The sequence below is a fragment of the Pelecanus crispus genome, chromosome 7 (assembly GCF_030463565.1).
Source record: "Pelecanus crispus isolate bPelCri1 chromosome 7, bPelCri1.pri, whole genome shotgun sequence".
Lineage (NCBI taxonomy): Eukaryota > Metazoa > Chordata > Aves > Pelecaniformes > Pelecanidae > Pelecanus > Pelecanus crispus.
The window spans coordinates 21,227,738-21,247,463 of record NC_134649.1 but is presented as its reverse complement, the minus strand read 5'-3'; the positions used below and the strand labels follow the sequence as shown (position 1 = coordinate 21,247,463).

The 19,726-nt window shown below is 39.5% G+C and overlaps 1 protein-coding gene across 1 annotated transcript; it reads left to right on the top strand.

The window, feature by feature from the left end:
- The first annotated feature begins 4,862 nt into the window (after nucleotides 1-4,862).
- Nucleotides 4,863-18,398, top strand: CHRNB4 (cholinergic receptor nicotinic beta 4 subunit). Its single transcript, XM_009489802.2, has 6 exons — nucleotides 4,863-4,917; nucleotides 9,560-9,705; nucleotides 11,969-12,013; nucleotides 12,140-12,249; nucleotides 15,189-16,161; nucleotides 18,258-18,398. Exons 1-6 carry the CDS (start codon nucleotides 4,863-4,865, stop codon nucleotides 18,396-18,398), a joined length of 1,470 nt encoding a protein of 489 aa, XP_009488077.1.
- The last annotated feature ends 1,328 nt before the right edge of the window (nucleotides 18,399-19,726 follow it).

The following is a 19,726-nucleotide window of genomic DNA, read 5'->3' as shown; positions in this document are numbered from 1 at the left end:
CAGTGCTATTAGTGGCAATTCTCTGGAGCATTTTGTGGGTTTCGAGCAGATTCTAATGTGATGACATATCAGGCACCAACATATGGTATCATCGTTTGAAACCTTAAAGGAGTGTTATTTACCTGATAATTCGGTAGCACCCACAGCCCTGTTTCCCACCGTCATTTGCAAAAGCGTGATGATATTGTACCTTGCCTGAAGACAGACTATTACAAATACCTGTACATACTGGTTAGAACCCATTTGGCAAGGCAAATGTAATTACAGAGGTGTTGTAGGAAATGGACTTTATGACATAATTACCCACATAGACATGGTCCATCACTGTAGAGTAAGCCTCTGGATGAAAACTAGCTCTCCAGTATAAAGCATCCACTAATCCAAAAAAGCTTACTAAATTCCAAAGCTTTAGATTACAACAGACCAAATATTCCATATATCCTTGCCCTTCCCACTGATTTCTACCAACCGTTGTTTTGTGTGAGGACCTAGCTAGGCTCATCCAGCTGACAGCTGTTGGAACTACAATGCCACAGTTTCGTTTTGCCTCACAGATTTTAAACTGGGACACACTACAGCACTGTTAAATGAAGCTGCAGCAGTACAACTTAACCCAAAAACATTAGTACCAGAATGGCTGAGGTATCACACATCTCTAATGGGACTATAAGTGCATTTGTAAGGAAAGAAAATTCCAGGAATGCAGAATGTTAGCTACAGCACAGCTGTTCTAGTGAGCTCGCCTGGACAGTGGTGAGTAGGGAAAACGATGATTTTACCTGCAGGGGGCCATGTTGGATATTTGCAGCAGTTACCTGTAAGAAGTTCCGTTTTTCAACTGATCAGAGAGTAAAGTATGCTTTGCTGCTGATGAGATGAGCCAGGACCTTGGCAGCTATCATTAAAGCTCACTCAGATGTAAGGTGTTAGGGAAAAAAAAAAAAAATGCCATTAATTGACATTTTCTGTAGCAATTTTCAACCAGAAAGTGACAGCTGTTCTGCTAGTGCAACAGTAAGTCAGTCCTATGTGTTCTGTAAGGCCAATATTTAACAAGCTGATCTGAAGTCCCTCATCAATGCAGTTTAGCCATGAGCTCAGCCCTGAACCTCATTTCAGTGTCACAACTACTGGAAACTAATTGTGGCTTTCCACCTGGAAGCATTTATTTTTGCAGCAATCTCCCTATACCTGTACCTGTCTCATTAAGGAGGCCAGCTGTACCCCAGGTTGCTTGCACTTTGAAAGCTCCAGGATTTCTGACTGTTTCTTCCGTAACGCAAGTGGCAGCTTGAAATCACCATGATAAATCCACAAAAGGGGACTGCCAGTTTTCCTGGGCACTTGAACATCTTGCATTCCTCGTGCATCTAAGAGCTCTGATACCCTAAGGCATACAAAGCATTACAGTACCAGGAACAAACCCCCAGCCAGTTCAATGGATGGCTCTCTGCCATGCTATTCCCATCAGTTCAATGGATGGCTCTCTGCCATGCTATTCCCATGCTTGCACAGTGCATTAACATGCAAATCCAGAATATCACATATGCTAATGTCTACTAAAAAGACTTTTCATTTCAGGATCTCAACTTAATGAACAAATGGAATCCTGCAGCATCACTGTGGGGAAAATGACTCCATGGTGCAAGTGATCAAGGAAGACTTTTAGTGATCTGTCAGAATGAATGAACACAAGTGAACAGCAAAGGAAGGAATATGGCCAGAGAGAAGAAAACCAGCTGTGGTAATTCTCCCTATCCGCCTCAGCTTCAGCAGCAAAAATAGTACATCAGTGAATGATCTGTGATTCTTTGGCTCTGTGATGGCCCACTGCTTTGGTGAAGCAATCCCAATCTGTTTTGTTCTACCTTGAGCTGCTACTCAACTCTCAAGAGTAAATGGTACAAGCGCAGTGACTTCAAGGTCCATACATCTGTTACTCCTGTAACTGCTGCAAAAGCACAGAGGTTGGGTTGGCAGATAGAAGATTTGCCTTTGAGGAGAAATAGGTCAGATATCAGAAAGTAAAAACAGAGGAACAGATGCCATCTTTCTTCCCCAGCAGACTGGTACTTTGCTCAAACATACCCTTAGTAACCGAAGGCACAGCTCCTTGAGAGCAATTCCCCATATATTATGAAAGACAATATTGCCCAGCAGGCTCCAGAGTGTAGCAAGGTCTCCGACCATACAAGCCTCTGACAAGGTACAAGCCAAGCACACTAGTGAGAAGCAAGAAGTGGAGGGCTCAGCATAAACGCTTTGCTTGGGACACACCTCCTAGGGTTTGTGACTATTACAAGAGGGTCATTTTCTGCGGGAAGGCTCTGTTTCTACGTGCTGTTAATTAAATGCTGGAGGAAAGCACATAAGGAAAGCAGATAAATAGTGTTACATTTTCATGCGGTTAGTCTATTCATATGTACTCACTAGGATTGCACTGGCTTTTTTCATCCAAGTAGATGTCCCCACAACGACTGTTCTCCTGTTTTTCTCATTGAAACCATTCTCCTTTCCCTAAGTTCCCACACTATTTTGAGGTAAGAATTCTAACTCCCATTTAGAATCATAGAACGGTTTGGGTTGGAAGGGACCTTTAAAGGTCATCTAGTCCAACTCCCCTGCAATGGGCAGGGACATCTTCAACTAGATCAGGTTGCTCAGAGCCCCGTCCAACCTGAGTTTGAATGCTTCCAGGGGTGGGGCATGTACCACCTCTCCAGGCAACCTGTTTCAGTGTTTCACCACTCTAATCATAAAAAATTTCTTCCTTATCTCTAGTCTGAATCTACCCTCTTTTAGTTTAAAACCATTATCCCTTGGTCCCATCAGTACAGGCCCTATTAAAAAGTCTGTCCCGATCTTTCTTATAAGCCCCTTTTAAATACTGAAAGACTTTAAGTAACAGGCAGGAGCTAGCACAGGGGATCTCTGATATCAGGCTGGACATAACCGTTAAGATAAGCAAGAAAACCAGCACATTTATGTTGGTATGGCTAACAATAAGGCAACACTGTGCTTTAAAATTTTTTTGAGTATACAGAAATCATCAACCATTAATTCCTACATAGTCCACAGAACTTTTTATCATCTGAGATGTTTGCATAGCATTAAGATGCAGTAAATCTACCTCTAAACAAAGTGATCACATGTATATATATAAAAGTTTAGTAGTTATAAGAGATCAAAGTTTTATATTTTGCAAAGTTAAAAATGCTATAAAACCTGAGAGATTATAACTGAGGGTGTTATATTAGGGGTATATTAAAGGAAATTGTTTGAGATTGCAGGTGAAGAAAGGTGAGAATGTATAAGCCATCATTCTCATGGCAGAAGGTTGTGAGCTTTTTAAAGGACTACTGGGAATCCTCAGTGGAGGATATGGTATAGTTGACATACCTTGACTTTTCAGAATAAGGGAAGGCAACAGTACAAGCCACTTCATCAAAGCTGACTTGTAACAGCTTGTTTTGTCCACGTAGAAGTCCATGCAATGAGTACTTTTCCATTTGTCTCACTGAATCCATCCTCCTACCCAAAAGAAATGAGCCAAAAATAATAAATAGACTGTTTAGAGGAGTTACATAGGTTGTAGATTGTACAATTACCAAAAATTTTAGTAGAGTCTCTTTACATGTTGGGCTACCTCCGATGGCAGCTCCCTTAAAGACAAAGTAATAACATACTGGCCTATTTAGTGAAAAAAGAAGGTGGCTAAATAATTTAGGGAGAAGACAATGAGTTGTTCAACACTACACTGACAGCTTGCCTAAAGACAGCAGCAGGTGACCTTCTCCATATAACCTGTCAGGTAGCAACTGTGTTAGATGCAGAAGTCTGGTATGTTATGCTGGTAAATCAGGAATGCCTTCATCCCAGCCAACGGTGTTAGACTCTTGGGATGAGACGAGCAGAACAGCATCCTGTGGCCAGCTGAAGCAGAGAGGAACCTCCATACATAGATAAAACAGTATTTAGAAGATTAGCACCTTTTTTTTTTTATATAGCCAGGGACTTCAGCCTGTCCTGCAGTGCAAGGGAATAGAAGATCTTTTTTCCCCTCCCTTCTACACAAATCTTCCCATGGCAAGTCCCAAAACACATGATACTCTCTGCTGAACCCTTCAGCTGTAAAAGATGACTTCCATAGAATTTGTCTAATGCTCCTCTGGAGTGTCTTTATAGCTATTGCTATCTGTCAGCAGGCTGCTTCAGCTTTCTTTTAAAAATCCTGTCAAAGGCTAATGACAACGAATTGTCTGTTCCTCTCCTACCATTCCCAAAAAGCCTTTTGGAGTTCTAGCTTAGAGAGATCACATGTGTGGGCCTTGGACTGGAAATTGCAGTAGGCAATCAACTTTTTCTCTTGACACAGAAAATTACCCTCTGCTAGGGCTATAATTTATTGACATGTCTTTCACTAACAGGTCCTATGGCACCAAGTTATATCCAGCTCTTCCCACACAGCTATTCCCACCTATTGCACTTATTAACCAGAAAGCCTTCTAAATGTTATCTAGTAACAAGAATTAAGCTGTTGTGTTTTGCAGATCATGTTCCTCAGCTTGCTTTTTCATTTCCTCTTATTCAACATTATCACATTATGTTCCCTCTTCTTATGTGCTTTTCCTCTTCACAAAGCTCTTTAAACAGCTGCAAAGGGGGAGGGACCATCATGCTCATGAAAACTCCACTTTGCAGAACGCTTCTGCCAGGTCCTACTGTCTGTCTCTTTCCAGGCATTTAATACCTCCAAGATTCAGGTTTGCTTTTACATCTCTTCCTTGTGCATCCCTGACAACAGAGCCTATTGCCAGCTGTCTTAATTGAAGAACAGTAATTCACCTCTTCTTGTTATTGCCATGAGGAATACGTACACCCTCTTTCTCTTTGTAGTGGGCTCCTTTTATTTTAACGGTAAGTGATCTTTTCTTTCAGATACAGTTTGCAGAACAGCGACAGCTTTCGGGGCTAGGAGATGGGACTGTGATATAAGCTCTCAGGCAATTTGTAACTATCACCTCACTAGGTTGCAGACTTTAAGAGGATGCATTAAATTGATTATTTTAGCATTGTTTCTGGCTTGTTCAGTATCAGCAAATCCACCACGATGGATACGGAGAGGCAGTAAGTTGGACATAAAATGACAGAACAGTAGGAGGTGACAATGATAATCACTAAATAATATCCCTTTAGATGCTCTCAGGATCATCTGTGATGGGAAAGCACGTGAGTGAAAAAATAAAAAATTAACCATGACACGAATCATAAATAAGACAGATCTCATCCCTCTACAATTATTGGCTCAAGTTCATGTATTTTGCAAAATTCATACTTCCTAATTGTTTGATTAGTATATGAGTAGTTTAAATTGAAAAGTGTAAAGACACGCTAAAAAAAAAGCAAACATACATTAAATACATTTTCTTTAGCCCGCCAGGATTTCTTGCATATGTTTTAGCCAACACGCACAGCCCGACAGCAGCATGAAATACTGCATTTACCATGGGAGCTTCTTCCCACGGAGAGACTCCACTGAAGTGTTCAGATTGAAATTGGCTGAAATTGAACCAAGACAAAAATCACATCTTTCCCATAATTACCTATTCATCCCACAGTTATTTTGTTTCTTCAATCACTGAACGGCAACTTTAGAAAACATCTGCTTTGTAACAAATGAAGAGTGAGGGCCTACTTTAGATTCTTAGATTACACACTTTTAAACCCATTAGTATTTCCTTTTTGTTTGCATTAATTGCAGTGTAGAAATTAAAATAGTATTTAAAATACAGTAAATTCACCACTACTTCCATTGGAACAATAAGCGTTCTAAATCAGCATGCATTGTCCTAAGATGTTATATGAATCTTTTTATTCAAGAGTATGCTGAGAAGTAACACCACCACGAAGTAATTTCAGAGAAGATAATGGGATTGTCTTATTGCTGCTTCTCGCTTGCTCTTTACTAATTACAGATAGGAATTCGGTATGTCGCCATTGTCCACATAAGTTATTTGGGAGAGAGGAAAGAACAAAAATTACAACATATGCTACAATATATTATTTCTAAACAAATGTTATTTCAACTTTTATTAAAATAACTGAAGTCAGGAAAATGGAGGAAACATGCCTTATGTTAAATTTTGCAATCTAGACAGTGACAACAGTGCATTTGTATGTATTTGTCAACATTGCTCCTTATTCTGTTCTGTGGAAATCACTCCAACATATTTGTCATTACACTGAAAATAAACAACATAAGACAGCATGAGTAGTTATTTCATTTTATATATTTAAATTAGACCATGTAAAAGGAAAGTGCACAGGGGAGTGAATGAAGTCTCTGGTTTTGTTTCTTCTGCTGTGAAATTGGAAGCATCCTTGATGCAATTGTTTTTTTTAATGGTCATACTCCCACAGAGAAAACAAACTTATTGCAGAATGTGTACTGCAAGTTATGTGGTAATTTGCTCTCCTTGTCCTGGAGCGGATGTGTAGCATGTTCAGTGAAGCTAAAACAGTTTCCCTCGCTCAGGAACCACCCCAATGTGTTTTCTCTATTACTGCTTTCAGTACACAAAAATACTCCACCCCCAAATTAGGACTGCTTCATCATTCTTATTAAAATAATTTGTCTAAAAGCATCAGTCTACCCTCTGCAACATTTCTGGTGATTACTGCTATTTGGAAAAAAAGCAGTTTGCGAGGGAAACGGTGCACTTCCATTTCTTCCAACTCTGCAAGGAAAAAGAGGAGTTTCAATTGCATGGCTACTTACATCATGAAATGCATATAAAGATGAACTTGGATGCCTGGCAATTTTGTTCTCATTAGGTGCCATCTGGTTAATATGTAGGTTGGTAATGGAAAATAGATTATAAAAATTACACAAGAATCACTCATTTTTACACATTATTTACAGAGAGATTTGATTTAGCAGCCTTTAAGGCAGTGCACTGCTGACATCTAGCGGTATTTGATACAGGCATCCAAGTGAGATGAGAGCGTAGCCCCTTCGATCTTTATTTCTGGCGATTAAGTTATTTAAAGGTTGGGATGGGATGTCAATTTTATAAGGAATTATTCATTACAGGAACCCCTTCCCTAAGAACAGATAATAATTTCTTAAAGGGATTCATTATTTAACAAATAAGTTTTTATAATTAAGTCGTGGCCTGTCATTCCTCTGCATAAAGTTTATTGACAGTCAGTACTTTGAAATCTGAGCTGTTCTCATCAGACATGCAGACCCCACAGTATGTTTCGATTTCCAGACCAGACAACTACAATTGCTAAACCAGGTTTCGGAGAACAGGATTTTTACAAATTCAGAATGAGCTTTCTGCTAATATTCTGCAGTTTCTATTTCTTACTCAGTGTTTAGCAAATACTCCATATGCTAGAATCTTACAGAAAAAGACGGCAACACAGTGAAAACATATTTAACAATTCAAACAAGAATTCACTGTCTTTGCTAGCAGCATTTAGTGGCCACTGTATGAAACAAACCAAATTACTATTTATGTTTGAATTATAGCCATCTGCTTATGTCACATATGCAACAGCGGGAATGTTTGTTAAAAAACAAACAAACAAAAAAAAAACCCAACACAATAAAATAACTTTAACCAAGATTCTCTCTTTAGCTACCACAAGGCTTCTCACATATCCTTATAAACACAGAACGATTCATTCCTAGAATGAGGCCCCATTTTCTTCACAGCATCAAATTTAGCTCTATCTTGATTGCAATATGCAAGAAAAAACAGAATCTGGAGCTTAGCAAAGATCAGCATAGGTCTAGATTGATAGGCCCTTGATCAGGCAGGCTTACAGTGAGAATAAATGTAATATTAAAATATCACATGGTACTAGGGCTTTTATAATCACTTGCAGGGAGGTACAAAGAATCAAAAACTAAACCGACCCGACAAACACGGATGTATGCATCCAAATCTGTTTTCCCAAATGTCTTTGGAAGTATTTGAGAAGCCTATTCTGACGAGCAACATTATGGTTAAGCATATGTGATAAAATTTGTGCTACCAATGCCATAGCATATGCTGGTCTTAAAAGAATTAAAACAAGCCTGATGTTTATCACAACCTTTCCCCAGAGCTTGAATAAAAGCTGTTCTTAGATGTGAAAAATCTGTTCGATGATGTTTCCCTTTTATGTCTCTCCACTTTCTTACTGGATCAGAAACAAGAAGTTCTTACAGTATTTTTTTTAATCCGAGTGGAATTCAGAAGCACCAAGTTTCAAGACAAACTTGTTCCCCCTAGCAAATTACAGCCCAGTTCACCTGGAAACCAGGCACCCTCTAGAAATGCACACAAACTTTGGCTGCTTATGTGATCCTGCCCTTTTGATGTCTGCCTTTCTCTGGATCTCAGGGATATGTACAACATACAAAAACCAGAACAAATTAATGTACCACAAATTTGAAATACCTGCATGGCCAGTGGTTTTTACTGTGTGGAACTGCTCTGGGGAATAATGAAGCAAGAATGCTGTAGGGACACTATCCTTATTTCTGCAATATGCAGGGTTGGGTTAGGTGCCCTTTCCTGTGGAAGAATCATTCTGTCAACTGCATTAGAATCTGTTTTCATTAGCACCTGTGTCCATCACTGTCAGCTGTATAACACAACACAGAATTACTTGACACACAGCAGAATCTCTCTGTGTCAATTCTGTTGGCAGGATGTTACCAGGACCTTAGTCATCAGTATTATTACGTGGTCAATAATGGTTTGAAAAGTCCACTAGAATGGCTTTAAAAAGCACATGCAAGAACATGGGAACAGATGCAGTTACCTCTGGGGTTGTGCCATAGTCCGTTCTCCATGGAGAATGTTCAGGCTTGTTTGATAGTATCCTGCAGATACTATATTTTGCAGTCACTGAACTCCAGCTTTGGCCATCTAAGATTTACAGTATTTGTGCTAGTCCATAAATCAGGTTTTGTTTCCACATAAAATAAGGCTTACATACTGCCTCAGGTTTTCAAATAAAATAATTCTGAAACAGAAACATCACTAGCTACCAAAGAGCTCCCAATCATTAAAAAACCCTTATGAATCCTGCAACTCATCCCCTGGTTTTTCCTACGCAGATCAGAGTCTTTCAATTTGTATGTGCGCCTGCAACTCTGTCTCCTATGACACTAAAGAGAGAAATAACAGCCAGACTCCCTGTGTTTGGATTGTTGAAATGTTCTTCCTCTGTTATTAAGAGGGTGGTTTGCTCCCAGTTTCTATTTCTGAATATACTCCCAAAAGTATCTATCAACTTAAGCTTAACATTTTACTGTGAAAAAAACCCAAAGGGTTCTGATTTATCTGCTTTGATCTATGCTCTGTGAAAGATGGTCAACTTCAGCAGAACAGATATTGATACAAGCACCACATCCTTCTGTTCACACGAGCCTACAGTCTATAGAAAATCAAAAGCCTTCATTATTTCATGAAGACGATCTGATGCACAGAAATTCTGTGATCCCTACATCATGTCACTTGGTCTCCCTTCTGTAATCCTGTTACGTGATGTTTTACAGGAAGCACTGCAGCAGATGCTGAAGAAAAGCTAATGGACCACCTACTGAGTCCTGACAGGTACAATAAGTTAATTCGACCAGCTGTCAACTCATCCCAGTTGGTATCTATAGAACTGCAGGTTTCCCTAGCACAGCTCATCAGTGTGGTAAGTTCAAATTAGGCTATGCCTTTTAATTCATTACTACCTGCACAGCACTCTAAGTAAAAGTCATATTGGTATTACTCTGTCCCTGTTATTTTCTAGTTTACATACTAATACTTAGTAGGCAGGGCCCATACATGTGATTTACTGGTTTTATACTTCAGAATGCAGCTACAACAGGGAGATCATAGAATAGAATCATAGAATTGTTTAGGTTAGAAAAGACCTTTAAGATTATCCAGTCCAACCATTAACCTGACACTACACCAAGTCTACCACTAAACCAATTAGGGGTAGTGGAATAATTAATTTCATGTTTCCTGGCTTGGTGGCTGGATTATTTTTTTAATGAAAGTAGAACTAGGAATCATTAAGGTCGGAAAGGACCTCTAAGATCATCAGTCCAACTGTCAACTCAACACCACCATGCCTACTAAACCATGTCCCAGAGTGCCACGTCTACCCATTTTTTGAACACCTCCAGGGATGGTGACTCCACCACCTCTCTGGGCAGCCTGTTCCAATGCTTGACTACCCCTTCCATGAAAAAATTTTTCCTAATATCCAATCTAAACCTCCCCTGATGCAACTTGAGGCCATTAATCAATCTATGCCTAAGCAATCTATGCCTAAGCAATAAAGAACAGTGGCCAGATCTTCATCCAATAAAATCCCATTGATCAAAAAATCAAAATCATTCCACTGATTTCAGTACAGCTACAGTAAGTTACACCAGGTCAGGATCTATCCTGGACTGTGTACACAATGCTAAACCATCTTCTGCTGTTTGCATCAAAGAAATGTGCTTGAATGGCCTGAAAACAAGCTATGAAGGCAGCTCAAAATCTCATGGTATATCAGGCATATCAGCAAAGAATAGTGAAATGTTGTAAAGAAAAAGACACGTTAGTTCTGGCAGGAATAGCTTAACATGGTTAAAACAACCTTCATGTAAGCAAGTCCTCATATTCAATAAAAATTACTTCAATGGGTCTAAAAGACCACTCACCAAGGTTAGCACGTGTTTAACAGTTCTTCCAAGGTACAAATACATACCTCAGTGTCAAGAGAGGTTTAGCATTAACTGCAGTGGGAACAAGATCCAGCACATAAGTGGGAATAATTTCCTGAATCAGGGCTTTCAAATCCACTGCTCTGTCCCTGGAAGAAAAAGAGGATACAGATGACTGCCTCCCTGCCAGAATTTGTGTACAGGCCAGTGACTGCACTGCTGCAAACTTTAAGAGACCTAGATAATTTATAGTCTGAAATTCAAGAGGAAAAGAGAGTGACACTGATGGAACATAAGGAAAACTGTACAAACAGGTGAGCTTTCATACACATGTACAGGCTGATTTATACAGGACATACTGTCACGTATACCAGATGACTCTGGGACAAGTGCTCCCTCTCTCCTGGGGACTTCCACCTGGACACAGACGTGTCTCCTCACACAGTGCACTGCCACCACTAGCACAGTGTCCTCCCAGATTGCAGTTTCTGGGCATAAAAAGCAAAGTGTCTTGCCCCCACAGGCCCCAGTGATCAACAGCTTAAACAGCAGATGAATGGGCAAGGATCAAGAATGGCACAGCTCAGTCCCTATCCCTCTATATCCTCATTCTTCAAACAGAAAGCAAAATCAGGCATCTTACAGGCTCTAACAATCTCACACATCTTCAGGATCAGAGAATTAACTCGTTTTCCTGCAGAAATCCTCCTGACTCTTTGACCTCCCACCTTGTCCCTTCAGTAGAGTCCCAGCCACACAGATCTGCTGCAGAGAGACTTCTCTTCTGGACTCCCATCTCTCCAGAGAGACAATAGTTCCATGAAGGAGAGCCTGCCAGCTTAGAGGTTACATGGCAAACCTTACATAAACTTCACACAAGTTAATGTAGACCTTCCTGGTGCTCAACTGTGCCTTCTGTTTCAAATCAAATCCATGGAGTGTGGAGGAGGTGGAAATCAGCTCGGCAGGGTGGCAGTAATTTTTCCCAAATAGCCACACTCACACCAGTCACAGCTGTCCTTGTTAAAAGCCACTTGGAGTGGCTTTAACCCCACACTTGTGGGTTTACTATTTATCATCAGTATGTGCACAAGACTGGCCATCTTAGCAGCAGAGAAAAGCCTGTCTTGAAATACACTAGATGAAATCATGCTGCGCAGTTGGAAATATCCTCAAAAGCCCACTAAACAAATCTTATTACTGCAATGAAGTGAAACATTTTAGAGGACAACTTTTCTCTCTCTTTCCCTGCAGAATGAACGGGAGCAGATCATGACTACAAATGTCTGGCTGAACCAGGTAACCAAACCCACAGAGGCATGCTCTTGCAAACCACAAATGTGACTGCTTTCACTCCATCACAGTGATTGTTTTGTTAGTGCTGGTCTGGATAATCCCATCACTACTGTTCAATTCTTCTCTTAGGAGTGGATTGATTATCGTTTGGCTTGGAAGCCCTCTGACTATGAAGGAATAAATAAGCTGAGAATACCTGCAAAACACATCTGGTTGCCAGACATTGTGCTTTATAATAAGTAAGTAAAACTTCTGTCGTTTATGCAGACAGTGAACGAAATTTTAACCATGCATCAAGAAACAAGCATCAGAACCAATGAAGTAGGTCTGATAAAATTCTAAAACTGAGTTTTGTAACTTTTAGCGAGCATGAAGTGTATCTGACGGGGCTACTGGCCTCAGAGATAGTTTTAGTAAAATCAGGGCTCTGGTTAAAGAAATTCCAACAGACCTGGAGCATGTCTGCAGTGTGAGCTGTTACAACACCAGAGGATGCATGACAAGGCTCACAATTGAGACACAGATCTATATCAAACTAGACTACACAGAAAGCATGAATTGTGAGTACAAATGCAGCCATACACTGGCCATGTTTGCCAGAAGACAAGACATCTGGAATTCTATCAGACATCTTAGGTTCTGAGCTACATTTTTGACTCCTACTTCTTTTTCCCCCCCTGCTTCCACCACAGACTCTAGGACATAAATCTGTTACAAAGTTCACATGTACCAGAACTACATGAGTTAATATTAATTTACAAAACCAAATTATGCTCTATTTTCATAAAGCATTTAAAAAATCAATTATAAGAATACATAATAAATCGGTCAACATTTGACTCTGTTGCTTTACAGTACTGAGAAAAGTAAAAGCTTGGTGCTAGACCATACTTCAGTTCTTTCAAACAGCTAACTGCCAATTTTGGAGTTTTATTTGTTTGTTTGTTTGTTTGTTTTAAAGTCTCTAGCAAAGCCTTGAAGTGGATGATATCAAGTCTTTGGGGAAAAAAAAAATCAAAACTTATAATATACTTTCATGATAATTTGAAAAACCAATTAATTCATGAACACATGATGGTTTATGAACATACACAGATGGGAAACCTAGGAAGTTTATATATAACTGAGTTAAGTCCCTGGAATCCTACTACTGGAAATCAGATTTGAGAAATACTTAAGACTATTGTATTAGTCACAGAATAATTCAGCCAGTGGATTAGGATGTACCCTGCCTGGTCAACCTTGTTCTAGTAAATTGTGCCCCCGCCCTCTGCCTCTTTCTTCCTTCCTCCCCAGATGATGCCATTTAATGGATTGTAAGAATGGAAAGAAACAGTTTTACAATTAAAATTTTAGATAAAAGACAACCCCCTGTAACTTTCTGCTGCTGAAGCAGTGTTTCATAGGCACCAGTCAGTTCAAGAAGGTGCTAAGGAAAACACAAAGAGCATCCCCATGCCCCACAGCTCTGTCCATATGTAGACTGTGCACAGGACTGCAGAGGGCAGCCAGCAGAAGAACCTACATATTCTCAGCCCAGCAGTCTACCCAGTACATTGTATGATGTAACAGCAAATCTAACTCAGGGAGATACAGTCATGTGAGAAATAAGATACAATTTCTTTACTAAAAAATAGCAATTTTATTGGCAATGAACTAATGGCACTTGTATGCTGTAGCCACTTGCTTCTGCATCTGGTTGTTTCACTGCCTACATGAATTAGCCACAAGGGTCTCAGCTCAGTACCAGGCACCAGGGTTTGCAACATGAGGCCTTTCCAGAGCCAAATGGGACTGATCTGGAGAACAGCTACACATGTGCCAAGCCTTGGATACTTGTAGCACTTCCCTGCTTAGAAAAAAACCTCCAACCTTAGCACTGAAATAGCTCTATTTTCCATGAGGTCTTGTCAACAAGCAAGTGGTTCATTAGACTTTTTATTAACTCTTAAGGAGCACATTCCCACTCAAATAAAAGGGTGCTACTTAACTATAGTCAGTTGAACTTCATTCGTTTACACTTGCAGTGAGTTTGGTCTTACATGTTTGCAGATAACATACTGTCTTAGGTTATGTGCATTTTTTTACATAGATCTTTGTTCATCAGAAGGAAGGCATGTGGGATGTATCTAGTCCAGACTCTTCTTTGCAGTTCAACGAAGTGACTAACCCAGTTTTTTAATAAAAGCAATTGATCAACATAGGAACAAACCTTTGAGTTTCCTCATCTGTCAAGAAAGACACTCACTAACAGTTGTTCCTTCCTACTATTACACTTTCCTTTGGTAGCCCGATTGGCTGTGTTTGAAAGGTGTTGCATAGCACACTTGAGAAGATGTAGTGAATAAATTTCAATAATATTTATCAGCAATTGACCATTTCACAGTTCTACCTCAGGATACTTCATACTTTAAACAGCCCTAAGTTGTCTACCGAGAAACATTGGACAGGAGAAGACTACTGACTGATAACGATCTTCTCCCTGAATTAAAGGGCCTATCATAACATAGAAGACTCTCCTGGTAGAAGTTGGGCAGTTAAAAGAGATACAAACCAAGATTATTTGTGGCCACTAAGAACACCGTGGCTTGTCTGTTCTGGTTTTGTAATAAGTAAACATCAACTGGAGTGACACAAGAAATTATAAACCATATAATTACATCTCCTCTGCCTACCCTCTCCCTGCATTTCTAACTAACACTGTTCATCCTTATTTCCTCATCCAAGTCATTTAGGAGTGTTGCAGTGTGCTCTTAGCAGTGGCTGTGTTCCAGATCAAAGGTACCTCCATTTTCATGCTGGATGATCTCATTTTTACTCAGCCTTCAGAGATGGAGTAAGCCTTAATTACTTTAACAAACATTTACAAAATAATTTGAGTTCTTTGGATGAAACAGATGCAGATTTATTATTTAATAACAATTTTATAAAATAATTCTTGTAAGTATTGGACCAAATATCAATTCTCTGATTGGGAGAAATGCATACATTAATCTCCCTATCAAGTTATAGCTCCTTACAACATAGATTTCAAAATCAAAATATTACTAAACTTTGATTCTAGAAACAACTGAGGCCCACAAGACCAAGAATGTCAGAGCTCTTCTGTTTTGAACTATGTTTTTCCTCTTAATGTTTTATTATCATCTCTCCTTTTTCTCTCCTCTTGTTTCATTAGTGCGGATGGCACATATGAAGTTTCGCTATACACAAATGCAATTGTAAAGAATAATGGAAGCATTCGCTGGTTGCCACCAGCCATTTACAAGAGTGCCTGCAAGATTGAAGTTAGGCATTTCCCATTTGATCAACAAAACTGCACATTAAAGTTCCGGTCTTGGACATACGATCACACAGAAATTGATATGGTGCTTAAAACTTCCATGGCAAGCATGGATGACTTTACACCAAGTGGAGAGTGGGACATTGTAGCACTCCCAGGAAGAAGGACTGTAAATCCTTTGGACCCCAGTTACGTTGATGTGACATATGACTTCATTATTAAAAGGAAACCTCTTTTTTATACCATCAATCTTATCATTCCCTGTGTGCTAATTACATCCCTAGCCATCCTGGTGTTCTACTTGCCTTCAGACTGTGGTGAAAAAATGACCTTATGCATATCTGTGTTGCTTGCCTTGACCGTGTTCTTGCTGCTGATCTCCAAAATTGTCCCTCCAACATCTCTAGATGTTCCACTGATTGGGAAGTATCTCATGTTTACAATGGTACTAGTGACCTTCTCAATAGTTACCAGTGTCTGTGTACTCAATGTCCACCACAGATCTCCAAGTACTCACACTATGCCCCCTTGGGTAAAGCTGGTTTTCCTTGAAAGACTCCCAGCCTATCTGTTCATGAAGCGGCCAGAAAATAATTCTCCACGGCAAAAGCTGTGCAACTGCAAGAAAACAAAAGCAGAGAATCCTTGTATGGACCCAGCTGACTTCTACAAGAACTCTACCTATTTTTTGAACACAGCCTCTGCCAAAAAATATGATATGAAAATCACTGAGACTCTTGACAATGTCAGCAGTCATCGAGATTTTAGGTTAAGAACAGGCATGAAATTTTCTCCTGAAGTCCAAGAAGCAATTGATGGAGTCAGTTTTATAGCAGAGCACATGAAAAGTGATGACAATGACCAGAGTGTAAGTAAAAATGAGAAATCATCCCGGTCTTTCCAAACTTCATCTCCTGTCCTCCTCTGTAACACGCTGTTCTTCAGAAAGCATATTTGAACTCCCTAGCTATTCCAAAGTTTTTAAAGAAATTCTAGCTATAGCTTATATGAGGAAATAATTTTTCCCATTAAAAGAACTTAACAAATAGCAATTTGGTAAACACCAACACACTCCTGGAAAGTAACATCGCTATTTCTACAAAGAGAGAACACTGCCCAGTAAGTCATGAAACACCCTTGAAAAAGCTGAGCTGTCACACTCAAGTAGTGTTTGGCAGGGGAAAGAAATAATATTCAGTTCCAGGTCAGAAAAAGAGTATTTTTCCCCACTGTATTCAGTAAGACTGTGACTCAACCCATGGCCAGGCCATGTAAACCAGAAACAATCTACCTGCAGCTCAGACATTTATTTACCTAACTTGGCATAGAAAGGGGATTTAGGAAAATTGGTAAACTGCCTTTGCAAATACCCACCCCGAACTAAGATATCTGTCCATATGTGGCAAACACAATGGGTAGGATCAAAATCCTAATGCCAGCAGAGCTGACACTTTAATTTGAGTTAAATCAGACTCATTATTGGCTATGAGAAGCACTTTATCCAGGACACATTTAAGCAGTGCTGCTGCTGCTGCTGCTGCCGCTGCTGCCCTATTCACTTGCCCTACTCATGTGCTACTAGCTAGCACATTAAAGCTGATATAAATACACTGTGAATAATGCTGTGAAAAACTCACACGGTTCAGAGTTTTTTTTAGACAAGCACCCATGGTTAGGAAAAATCATCCTCATACCTCCCAGTGTCCTCTCTCTGACCTGGATCCCAGTTAGACTCTAGGTTCTCTAGTCCTATTGCGCTCTCCCTCCCTCAGCCAAGCAGATTAAATAAAGTCTGGTTTCTGATCTTGCAGAATTCCCTTGAGGAGCATGCCACTGAGTAGTTCATGTCTTCTATCAGCTGAAATTACTGTCAATATAAATAAAGAATATCAGCTATTAACATTATACATGAGCTTGTAAACATTGAAACTGACTGAACAGAAGCAGATTTCATAGAGCAGAAAAAAAGTTTTCTAATAGCTCAGAAATTCTTGCAAGAACGTGTTGCATACTAAAGGATCTACAAAGCCTCCACGTGATATTAAGAACAATTTTCAAGGGTGTTTTATACAATAAAAATTAATTGAACACTTTTCACACAGGGTCCTCTGATATTACATATCACTTTTCTAGATTCATAATTTTAATCTCTGCTTTCTTCCTTCATTATCATGGTCTGATAACAACTGCTCATGTACATTTACTATAGTCTGATTTCAGAAGTGCACAATTCCCCTTAGCAGCAGTGGAAATTAAAAGTGTGCACTGAAGGAAAAATATGTAATGTTCTAATATAAGACATGACATAACTGACAAGCATGGTAAAGTCATTGAGGTGAGAATGTCCCATGTGTAACTAGAATCAATGGGAGAAGAAAAAATAATCATTCCTGAGATGCAAATGAAGATTGATATATTCCCCCTTTATAACAATAGCCTGATAGTCACTTCAGTTTGAGAACAGAATCTAAGGCCATGAGTTTCACAGACAACATATGCAAGGCAGAAAGGGATTTTAATAAAAGCAACAGTATTAATATGCATTAAAACCCTTGATTAAGATGACTGCTGATAAGAAAAGAACTCTGAAGCTAACCTTGTTTAACAGCAGTAAACACCATCTAGTTTTGTCCACTGAGATTAACAGCGTCTGCAAACTAAAATTAAAGAAAAAAAATTCCTTAATTGGATTATACTGTGGGTCCTTCCGGACTGGCTTCCACCAGGCAGCCACGCTCAGTACCTGATGCATCCAAGACAGCCAAGAAATATTTACAGTATTTTTCTCCACTGCCCAGAGTGGTTGTAGGAGAAAAATCCCTTCCTAAGCCTAAAGTCAGTTTATTCCCTGAACCTTGAGATTTGCTTCCTTTTATTTTCATAAACAAAAACTCGGCATTAGCAAGAGGAAGAGCAAAAGAATATGACAAATTGCTAATATATTTAATTGGCTTTTTCTTCCAGGTCATTGAAGATTGGAAGTATGTTGCCATGGTAGTGGACAGGCTGTTTCTCTGGATATTCGTCCTTGTTTGTGTCCTGGGGACTGTTGGATTATTTCTGCAGCCACTTTTTCAAAACCACACCGCTGCCATAAACCCTTAGTTGTCATTTAAAATTGTCAACACTTACATAGATGTTGGGTGTCATTCTGCTCTCAGTTCCCCTCTGTTAAATCCAGAGATGCCAGCTGAGCTGCTCTTACATTAGATTCAGAGTAGGGAAAAGGAAAGTAGAACTTGACTTTCTGTGATAGGGGAAAAAAACCCAAAACAAACAGAAAACTATTATTTTTTCCAATTAGTTCAGGACTTCTGGTGATATCTTGGCCCTTTTTTCAATTATTTGAAGTCTGAACATTAACAAGAAAGGTGTTTACTGTACAATATGCCATCCTGGCTCACAAGGAGTATTATTAAAAAAGTATTTTACATACCTTGCCTCAGGAAGGACATTTTCTTTCCTTAGAATACTGCGATTTCCCTATTACAAAGAAGGTATTGCTATGACATTTATTTCTTTCAAACGCATCAAAACTATTTGTGTCTGATTTATAAAGAGCTTTACAGGTGGAATCACTGGTTAGCTGTTTGAGTGTGATATTTAAAACTGAGCTGAGAAACAGACACACACTTCCGAGATAACCACTAACAGGTTTCTCACCTTGCCACCTCTGATAGCTGATTGATAAACAGAGGCCAAATTAATACAAGATCAACAAATATTTATATACTCTGTTCAGTGATGAAATATAAATAAAATGTAAAATTTTCCTTTATATAGATTTAGTCCTGAAATGTTCCTGCAACTGTAACAGCTCGTGTAACTGGGGTTTGTATACACTTTCACGAATCTAAGGCTAAGAGCACAGGAAAGCATCCAGAGAAGACAACTGTGAAAGGCAGCTAGAATGAGGAGAAGAGACCTGAGAACAAAAAGACCTGCATGTTTTGCTGGGGAGATTTTTAATGCGGATTTAAGCATAATCCTCAACAAATTAGCTAGGAAAGCACATAATGCATGTACAGTCTTACAGCCTTTGGCAAAGGACAGATCAAGGCCCTGGACTCCCATCACAGGACAATCCCACCACACTGTTGCAGGTAGCTCATAACCTGCAAAGAGAGAAGGGGGCTTCTCGCATTTTTCAAGCTAAACCAATCTCAGCTTTTCCTTGGGGTGTTGTCAGAACACCTAACAATTTTACCACCGTGGATAGGTGCAACTAATGGCTGGTGACCAAACTGTTAAAATCCACTACTACTTGTGAAGGGGATTTGAGGCTCATCTGTCCCAAGGGGGGATTAGCTGACACCTAAACCTGTGTTCTTCAACAAGCCACAGATGAAGACAGCTCTGGCTTTATTTGCCCTCATCAAAACTGAGCTACATGTCTACCTAGATCACCATTCCCAGGCAGCTACAGATAACTA

Bases quoted from the DNA above. Each gene is read 5' to 3' on its own strand.
- CHRNB4 (XM_009489802.2), top strand. From the start codon at position 4,863: ATGAGGAATACGTACACCCTCTTTCTCTTTGTAGTGGGCTCCTTTTAT. The intron at 12,250-15,188 runs GTAAGTAAAACT...TTGTTTCATTAG, and splicing joins GACATTGTGCTTTATAATAA to TGCGGATGGCACATATGAAG. The intron at 16,162-18,257 runs GTAAGTAAAAAT...TTTTTCTTCCAG, and splicing joins GTGATGACAATGACCAGAGT to GTCATTGAAGATTGGAAGTA.